The following is a 10,732-nucleotide window of genomic DNA, read 5'->3' on the forward strand; positions in this document are numbered from 1 at the left end:
CCGTTTAAAGTGTTAGGTAAAGACTTATTATGGACAGAGCATGTCATCTACTGGGGATTGAGACAGTGCCAACCAAGTAATAAAAATAGATTGGTAATAAAAACATAGAGTAACTTTTTGAAGGTATACTCAAATGAAAACAATGCCAAAATAAAGTTATCATGTTTGTTTTGTTTTAAAATTTGCAGTAGGGGGAAAGCAGAATGTTGTTTGAGAGTGATCCATTTGTATAAGTAATAAATTGAGAAGGTCTTCCTATTGGGAAGAAGGGAGTCCTAGTGAAAGGAAACAAATTATGGAGACTAGTGAAAGTAACAAAGTGAATGGTAATTGGCTTTCAGATAGCAATCCAATAATGCAATATTTTAGTAATTTGAAGGAGTAAGACAGAGGGATTGAGCATTGAGAATGATATTAAATCAGAGGCTGCTCACTCTTCAAGGCCTGGTCCACTGCTCTCGTGTTTAAGTCATCTGTTGTTTGGGTTAGAGATAGCCTTCCTGTGGAACAATAGATAGCCGCCAGTACATACTGAACTCAAACAGGCTGTGAGAGACACAGTGGGGAAATTAGGGATAGTTTGTACATAATTGTATGTCAATGCAGCAGGTCAAAGAGATTAAGATTACAAGAGAGTTGTTTACTTTAGAAGGTGCCCACTTCAGCTTTACGGGACACCGTATCATCTGATGTGTCTGAAGTATAAATAATTCTGTATACGCATTGGTTTATTGAGACTTCCTGCCCATGATGCAGTAAACTTGATTAATGATTAACAATTTTTAGGACTGATTAAAATGTAGCACAGCGAAAACTAAGTACATGTTTATTTTCTTTCTTCCAGGACTGATGGAATGTCTGCTACCAAGTTTTTTTTTTCATGTTTATCAATGATTCTGTATCTCTCCCTTTGAAAGGCTTCCTGAGGCAGGTGTCTTAGGAGAGCAGTTAAAAGTGCCCAGATCCAGCTGTTAAAACCTCTACTGGATCGGTGTCCCCCCCGCGGGACGATTGAGCTAACATAGGCTAATGTGATTAGCATGAGGTTGTAAGTAACAATAACATTTCCCAGGACATAGACATAACTGATATGGGCAGAAAGCTTAAATTGTTGTTAATCTAACTGCACTGTCCAATTTACAGTAGCTATTACAGTGAAAGAATATCATGCTATTGTTTGAGGAGAGTGCACAGTTATTAACTTGAAAATGTATCACTAAACCAGTTAGGCACATTTGGACAGACTTGATACATTTTGAACAGAAATGCAATGGTTCATTGGATCAGTCTAAAATGTGCACGTACACTGCTACCATCTAGTGGCCAAAATCGAAATTGCGCCTAACCTGGAATAATACATTGTGAACTTTCTCTTACATTTCAAAGATGATGAAAAAATATGTATTTTTCTTTGTGTTATCTTTTACCAGATCTAATGTGTTATATTCTCCTACATTAATTTTACATTACCACATACTTCAAAGTGTTTCCTTTCAAATGGTATCAAGAATATGCATATCCTTGCTTGGGGTCCCGAGCTACAGGCAGTTAGATTTGGGTATGTCATTTTAGGCGAAAATTTATAAAAATGGTCCGATCCTTAAGCAGTTGGGACCTCCCAAATTAAGCAAGGCCTGGTCATTTTGTTTGTGTTTACCCTACGATTTTTGCAACACACACGCCAGCACCCACACAGAACCCACCTGTTAATGAATATTTGTTGGTGGTTAACCTGTCTGGGATAGGGGGTAGTATTTTCACGGCCGGATAACCTCTCTGGTCTAGGCGGGACGAATTCGTCCCACCTACGCAACAGCCAGTTGAATCCCGTGGCGCGATTTTCAAATACCTTAGAAATGCTATTACTTCAATTTCTCAAACATATGACTATTTTACACCATTTTAAAGACAAGACTCTCGTTAATCTAACCACACTGTCCGATTTCAAAAAGGCTTTACAACGAAAGCAAAACATTAGATTATGTCAGCAGAGTACCCAGCCAGAAATAATCAGACACCCATTTTTCAAGCTAGCATATAATGACACAAAAACCCAGAAGACAGCTAAATGCAGCACTAACCTTTTGATGATCTTCATCAGATGACACACCTAGGACATTATGTTATGCAATACATGCATGTTTTGTTCAATCAAGTTCATATTTATATAAAAAAACAGCTTTTTACATTAGCATGTGACGTTCAGAACTAGCATACCCCCCGCAAACTTCCGGGGAATTTACTAACAATTTACTAAATTACTCACGATAAACGTTCACAAAAAACATAACAATTATTTTAAGAATTATAGATACAGAACTCCTTTGTGCAATCGAGGTGTCCGATTTTAAAATAGCTTTTCGGTGAAAGCACATTTAGCAATATTCTCAGTAGATAGCCCAGCCATCACGGCTAGCCATTTAGACACCCACCAAGTTTAGCCCTGACCAAAGTCAGATTTACTATTACAAAAGTTTGATTACCTTTGTTGTCTTCATCAGAATGCACTCCCAGGACTGCTACTTCAATAACAAATGTTGGTTTGGTCCAAAATAATCCATCGTTATATCCAAATAGCGGCATTTTGTTTGTGCGTTCCAGACACTATCCGAAATGGTAAATCAGGGTCACGAGCATGGCGCAATTCGTGACAAAAGATTTCTAAATATTCCATTACCGTACTTCGAAGCATGTCAACCGCTGTTTAAAATCCATTTTTATGCAATTTTTCTCGTAAAAAAGCGATAATATTCAGACCAGGAATCTCCGTTTAGGTAAACAGAGGAAAGAAAACAAAGCATTCGGTCGACGCGGGCACGCACCTGAGTCTCACAGTACTGTAACCAGCCACTACCCAAACGCGCTACTTTGTTTCAACCAGAGCCTGCAAAGCCACGATTCAGCTTTTTGCCGCCTTCTGAGAGGCCATGGGAGCCGTAGGAAGTGTCACGTAACAGCAGAGATCCTTTGTAATGGATAGAGATAATCAAGAAGGGGAAGAAATTGTCAGACAGGCCACTTCCTGCATGGAATCTTCTCAGGTTTTGGCCTGCCATATGAGTTCTGTTATACTCACAGACACCATTCAAACAGTTTTAGAAACTTTAGGGTGCTTTCTATCCAATGCCAATAATTATATGCATATTCTAGTTACTGGGCAGGAGTAGTAACCATATTAAATCGGGTACATTTTTTATCCAGCCGTGTCCATACTGCCCCCTAGCCCTAACAGGATAAAAAACTTACCCGATTTAAACTGGTTACTACTCTTGCCCAGAAATGAGAATATGCATATTATTTCTAAAACTGTTTGAATGGTGTCTGTGAGTATAACAGAGCTCATATGGCAGGCAAAAACCTGAGAAGATTCCAAACAGGAAGTGGCCTGTCTGCGAATGTGTAGTCCTTCTGTTGCTTCTCTATCAAAACTACAGTATCTGAGCTGTTACGTGACACTTTCTGAGGCTTCCATTGGCTCTCTAAAGCCTTCAGAAACCGGATTGAGGCGTCTCCTGTCTCTGGGCAGATAACAGGAGCACAGTTTGTCAGTGGACTGCCTGGTGACAAAGAGATTGGAGATGCGCATTCACGAGACCTCGCCGTTTTTTCTCTTCCTTTTTGAATGAATACAGCATTGTCCGGTTGGAATATTATCGCTATTTTACGAGAAAAATAGCATAAAAATAGATTTTAAACAGCGTTTGACATGCTTCTAAGTACGGTAATGGAACATTTTGAATTTTGTTGTCTGGAAATGCGGTCGCGACTTACCCTTTGGATAGTGACCTGAACGCACGAACAAAACGGGGGTATTTGGACATAACTATAGATTATTTGGAACAAAAACAACATTTGTTGTGGAAGTAGCAGTCCTGGGAGTGCATTCTGACGAAGAACAGCAAAGGTAATACACTTTTTCTAATAGTAATTCGGAGTTTAGTGAGCCCCGAAGTTGGCGGGTGTCTGAATAGCTAGCCTGTGATAGCTGAGCTATGTACTCAGAATATTGCAAAATGTGCTTTCGCCGAAAAGCTATTTTAAAATCTGACACCGCGATTGCATAAAGGAGTTCTGTATCTATAATTCTTAAAGTAATTGTTATGTATTTTGTCAACGTTTATCATGAGTAATTTAGTAAAATCACCGGAAGTTTTGGGTGGGAATGCTAGTTCTGAACATCACATGCTAATGTAAAAAGCTGTTTTTTGATATAAATATGAACTTCATTGAACAAAACATGCATGTATTGTATAACATAATGTCCTAGGAGTGTCATCTGATGAAGATCATCCAAGGTTAGTGCTGCATTTAGCTGTGTTTTGGGTTTTTGTGACATATATGCTTGCTTTGAAAATGGCTGTGTGATTATTTTGGGCTGTGTACTCTCCTAACATAATCTAATGTTTTGCTTTCACTGTAAAGCCTTTTTGAAATCGGACAATGTGGTTGGATTAAACAACAGGGTTATATATTTACTGTCCCAGGGACAGTTAGTGAAAAACATAGGTCAATGCAACCCGATTGTGGTAAAATAGATATGCAAACAATGGTTAACCTTGAGATATTTATTCACCTCTGAATCTACAGATCCCTTGTGTATATGTGTATTTTTGATACTCACTCCCATTAATAGAAGTATAACCTTTATTATGATTATAGTTTTACCATACTAATTGGATTGTACAACCCAGAATGAATGGTTTGAAATTATGAAGTGTTTGTTTTTTTATGTTGATTTCCCTTACTTTAACAGGAGTATAGGATATTTTGATATAGAAGCTAAAATCTAAATTCTTACATTAAAATATTATGGTTATTATCAGACAAGTGATAAGCGGATGGAATGTAATGGGAATTTTAATGTTTGTGCTTTTCTTATAACTAATATCTGTGTTCTATGCATATGCTGTTCTATTAACCAATTTCTGTGTTCATGCAAGTGGCTGACTGAATGAATCCTCACTCTCAGTAGCTGCAATTTGGCAGTACGCCCATGACCTTATTTTGAGAACGAACTAAAGATATCTCAATTTCAAGGTCTCAGCTTAGAGAGAAGAAGCCTCGTGAGGTGTTTGTCTGTCACATGTTATGAACCAGTATTGGTCGGTCACATGAATGAAACAAAATGGTAATGATTAATTAATTATGCTAAATCATGCAAATATATCACCTATATAGTGCACTACTTTTGTGCACTACCCATAGGGCTCTGGTCAAAGTAGGGCCCTATATAGGGTATTGGTTGCCACATAAGATTCAACCTGTGTGAACTCCAAAGGTCCATGAAGCTTATATTACTAATAATGAACTGGACCTCTAAGCCCTGCGGGCAGAAGAGTGTTGTATATTTCCTGAAGGATTTAGTTGTGTGTGAACAAGAGCTTGTATAGCCACTTTACATAGCAGGAAATGAAGGGCCATTATGGAGCCTGGTAAAGTGGAGAGTAATGAGGAGAAGGACTCAGAGAAAAGTAATCAACACAGTAGGAGAGGAATCAATTAAATTATGAAATGAAGAAAGTGAGCGGGAGAGAGAGAGGGGGAGAGGGAAGAAGCGAGTGAGAGAGATAGAGAAACAACTAGCGACACAGAAACGAAAAGAAAGACAAGAAAATCTGTACCTCTCTCTGATATAAAATATTAAGCTTTGAGTCATTTGCATCAATCTAGTGTCCAAATACTGGTACCGTAGCATATCCAGTCTTGTAGCTCCGCTAGCTCTATCAATCTCAAGCTTTGAAACACAGGTAGTACATATACAGTGCCTTCGGAAAGTATTCAGAACCCTTGACCTTTTCCACATTTTGTTACATTACAGCCTTATTCTAAAATGTATTAAACACATTTAAAAAATCCTCAACAATCTACACACAATACCACATAATGACAAAGTTAAAACATGCTTGAAGAAATGTTAGAAAATATATTAAAAAAACAACAGAAATACTTTATTTACATAAGTATTCAGACCCTTTGCTATGAGACTCGAAATTAAGCTCAGGTCCATACTGTTTCTATTGATCATCCTTGAGATGTATCTACAACTTGATTGGAGTCCACCTGTGGTAAATTCAATTGATTGGACATGATTTGGAAAGGTACCTACAGGTCTATATAAGGTCCCACAGTTGACAGTGCATGTCAGAGCAAAAACCAAGCCATGAGGTCGAAAGAATTGTCCGTAGAGCACCGAGACAGGATGGTGTTGAGGCACAGATCTGGGGAAGGGTATCAACACATTTATGCAGCACTGAAGGTCCCCAAGAACACAGTGGCCTCCATCATTCTTAAATGGAAGGGCCTTGGTCAGGGAGGTGACCAAGAACCCGACGGTCACTCTGACAGAGCTCTAGAGTTCCTCTGTGGGGTTGGGAGAACCTTCCAGATAGACAACCATCTCTGCAGCACTCCACCAATTAGGCTTTTATGGTAGAGTGGCCAGACGGAAGCCACTCCTCAGTAAGAGGTACATGACAGCGCACTCTAAGTTTGCCAAAAGTCACCTAAAGACTCTCAGACCATGAGAAACAACATTCTCTAGTCTGATGAAACCAAGATTGAACTCTTTGACCTGAATGCCAAGTGTCACATCTCACATCCCTATGGTGAAGCATGGCGGTTGCAGCATCATGCTGTTGAGATGTTTTTCAATGGCATGGACTGGGAGACTAGTCAGGATCGAGGCAAAGATGAACAGAGCAAAGTACAGCGAGATCCTTGATGAAAATCTTTTCCTTTTCCGTTTAATGAAAAATACATTTGGAACAGTTTCTAAAAACCTGTTTTTGCTTTGTCATTATGCGGTATTGTTTGTAGATTGATAAGGGGAAAAAGCAATTTAATCCATTTTACAATAAGGCTGTAATGTAACAAAATGGCAGAAAATATCAAGGGGTCTGAAATCACTGTATGAGCCATGTTACAATTCCCACCAAGAGGGTTAACCCTATTGGCTCAATGTTAGGGTGTTGGGGTAGTATTCCACAGATGATTTTCATCTGAGAAATATCAATGATTATAAAGAACATTAGCAAATGTCGGCTATCTAACGAGGACCAGTTTTTCCACAAGCATTTTCCATTAAGATGAAAATTGCCACATCAAAACCAGCTGAGGCACCTTTCAATTCCTATTTAGATTATTTTCTCTATGTGCTCACCAAGCACCAAGCCTAGAACTACACATCTAGACAAAGGCTAATTCTATCACTAATAGGCCTAGGCCCAGTATTATTTCATTCAAAGTACTGCATTTGGTTATTTATTCAAATAAACTTGCATCATCATGCTATTGTATGTGAACAATATGTTTATCATATGTTCTGTCGCATAGCCTACGATAAGCGTAGATATTAATTGGCTTCTTTTGTTCAGCTGAATAGGCTAAAACAATTATCAGCCAACTATGCACAACTTTGATCTTGACGTATAACTTTGGTTATAAGAAACCACTTGCAGGGCCATGGGGTAACATTAGGCGTTTGGAGAGCGAGACAAATCACTTTGTGCACCTTTTCCACTAACGGCTACCGTCAACACTACACAGACCGATCCTCCTGAGAACCAGACTCCTCTCTTTCAGCTAGATACATGAAGGAACAGTTATTGGATCATCATTTTCTGTGAAATCTAAAAAAATTGTGAAATCATTTTTGCTTTTCCATTCTTATTTTTTGGGTGGTAAAGGCTGTCATCATTCTGTTAATCAGGATCGACCGTTTGGTGAGACAGACCAACCGACCAACTCGCCCTTTGGCGCGTAAGGATAAGTACACACCTTCCAACCAATAAAACGCCCAGTAGGCGAAACAAAAGCGCAAGCCGTGCCCTCCTAGCCGACCAGTAGTGTTTGGTGAAGTTTTCAGCACCACGAACCAGAGAACAGCGACAGTCACAGGCGCGCGCGACAATAGTATAACCATGGATCCATCCACTGCCCCCGGTGCTGAACTGGCTGATTTCGAGTTGTACTCGGTGATTCCATCCAATGTAACCTACCCGGACGACGAAATGGGGTTCGAGCCCAATGGGGGAAACTACACACATCAGCTCCCGGTTCAGAGCGCCTCCAATATTATAGTAGCCATCTCCATCACGGCGCTCTACTCCGTTATCTGCGTGGTGGGATTGCTCGGGAATGTCCTTGTGATGTACGGGGTGGTGAGGTAAGGGCTTTCTACTGCGACTCTACTTAGCCTACTATCATTGGTGACAACTTACTTTTGATATTGTATTCCTATTATTGTCCGTAAGAAAGCTTGTGAATGCATTTCCTTTTGGAGAAATGCATGATTGAAAAAGTACTTTTCTCCCAAAAACTTTTAGGCTATAAGGGAATCGTGTATTTCGTATGGAAATTCCGTTTTTTTATATGACAATATTTGATGTGTGCCTCACCATGTTATCTAAGCATAACGTTGATTTGTCAAATGCAAGCACTGAAAGTCAATTGTCGGTGACTTGAAGTTGCTAAACTGTATTATACATTTTTTGGCCAAAAAAATACTAATACTTTGCTTTCGTTCAACGATGATACATTTTTGCTGGTGAAACAGTGAATCAATGTTTACTCGCGCTTGAGAACCAGATGAAAGATATGGAGTCTGGTGGAGGGTGTGTGCGTTTGTGTGTTTGTGTATGTGTGCGCGCCTACTAGCTTGCGTGCATGCTTCGGACTCGCTTTCATATTTCACATGCAGTCGTCCTCAGTTCAGCCCGATTCCACATTGCACGCGCGCGCGGACACACACACTCACTCTCTCTCTCTCTCTCTCTCTCTCACACACACACACACACACACACACACACACACACACACACCCCCCCACACACACACACACACACACACACACACACACACACACACACACACACACACACACACACACACACACACACACACACACACACACACACACACAGAGAGAGAGACACACACAGCATATGGCTAGAGAGCTGGGCCAGGTCAAGCAGGGAGTCTCTTTTACCTCCATCTCTAGCTGGTAAGTATGACGGCTTTCTTTCTTTTGATTTGGTTGGAAGTGAAAGGATTATATTTAAAATAATCCTCAAATTTGGCAAAATTTAAAACATATTTTATTTTAAATGCTCCAACTTTACAGACATTAAGATCAACAGGATTCAAATTGCAATTACTGCCATTATAATTGGCTATTCCCAATCTGCACCCTCCCTTAATTGAAATAGTATTGATTTCAGTGATGGGGTTACTGTTTACGATGACCTTGCCATGCTGAGTGTATCCTTAAGGAGTATAATTATGCCCACATCACTAAAATGCTTGAACCACTGCACCACAGGCGACTCCCTCTGACATGTTTAAAGACATGGCAGGCCATGGCCAAACTTTGTGGACTGAACCCTCACAGTGTATACTAAACTGAACCGTATTAGTCTACTAAACTGTCTGGCATTATAAGACAGTGAGTGTCAAGTCTAGTAAACTGGATGTCCAGTCTAATGCACTTACTTCCTCTGATGTCTTCTAATAGCTTTATTGCCCACTGCAGTCAGACATTATAAAACAGTGACCAGTCTAGTAGCTCTGAATCCACTAATAGTTTTAGGGTTGTAGTAAATTCGGATTAGTTTTATTTAATTCAATTCCAACAATGAATTTGAATTGAATTGGCTACATCCCACAGGAAGCAACATTTGAATTGAAGGAAGTAGAATTGGATTAAAACCAATTAAAACCATTTAAACTGAGATGTGAAACATAAGTCTCATTCATTTAAAAAATATTTTATCAAAAGTTTATGCCACTTATTAAAGCAAAGAATAGACATACCATTTAAAATATTAATTAGATTATAACTCAAAGATGTCAAGCAGTATGTTTCTTTGCTGTGAGATGTTAGATTGTTCCCTTCCATACTGCAGTGTTTAATCTAATGGATTCTGGGATTTTTCTTTTTTTCTAACGTTTAGAACACTAATGGAATTATGGATAATTATAGAAAACCCACAACACAATTGTAGAATATTTCCAGACCACTATAATTATTTACAATTATTTTACGAGAATGAGTTTTGCAAATGAAAATGTTCAACCTTATGTTATGCGGAGTGGAACAGGGGAACCCAAGAGCAGACTCAGATGAGGAAACTGAGATGAAGTAACCAAGGTATTTATTGAAACACAGGGGGAAGATGGAGTGCAGGCCAGGGGAAGATCAGATGGGTTGCAGGGAACCAGATGCGGAGGCTGAGGCTGGAGCGAGAGGGGTTTGTACAGGGTAAGCAGGTCCGGAGGGGAATCCAAGGGAGTTGTAAAGTGGGGAATCCAGGACAGAGTAGCAGGATGACGAGACGTGGAACTGTAGACAGGGACACAGTCAGAGCGGGCGGAACTGTAGTGAAGAGGAAAAGAGCGCAAGGCAAAGAAAACAGGCACAACAGGCTCTAACAGTAACAAACGGCTAGAAGCATAGACTGACTGAGCAGAGATTACGATCTGGCAGTGTGGAAGTGGCAGGGTATTTGGATTTGTAGAGGTCTTGATTACGGAACAGGTTGCAGCTGGTGGGGATCTGCTTTGACTCCAGCACACCTGTCTCCGCCCATACAATCCCCCACACACACACAGAGAGAGAGTGTATTTTGTCCCCCCACATCAAATGCGATCACGACACGCAGGTTAAAATATCAAAACAAACTCTGAACCACCACATTCATTTGGGGACAGGTCGAAAAGCATTAAACATTTATGG

At 39.9% G+C, this 10,732-nt stretch overlaps 1 protein-coding gene across 1 annotated transcript in view; it reads left to right on the forward strand.

The window, feature by feature from the left end:
* Positions 1-7,575: 7,575 nt before the first annotated feature.
* Positions 7,576-10,732, forward strand: part of LOC106588639 (delta-type opioid receptor) — a 45,488-nt gene continuing 42,331 nt past the window's right edge. The window contains exon 1 of the mRNA XM_014177816.3: positions 7,576-8,164. Within this exon, the coding sequence (XP_014033291.1) occupies positions 7,920-8,164 (245 nt within the window). The 5' untranslated portion in view covers positions 7,576-7,919. The remainder of the gene's footprint in view (positions 8,165-10,732) is intronic.

The sequence above is a fragment of the Salmo salar genome, chromosome 27 (assembly GCF_965601325.2).
Source record: "Salmo salar chromosome 27, fSalSal1, whole genome shotgun sequence".
NCBI classification, from domain to species: Eukaryota; Metazoa; Chordata; class Actinopteri; order Salmoniformes; family Salmonidae; genus Salmo; species Salmo salar.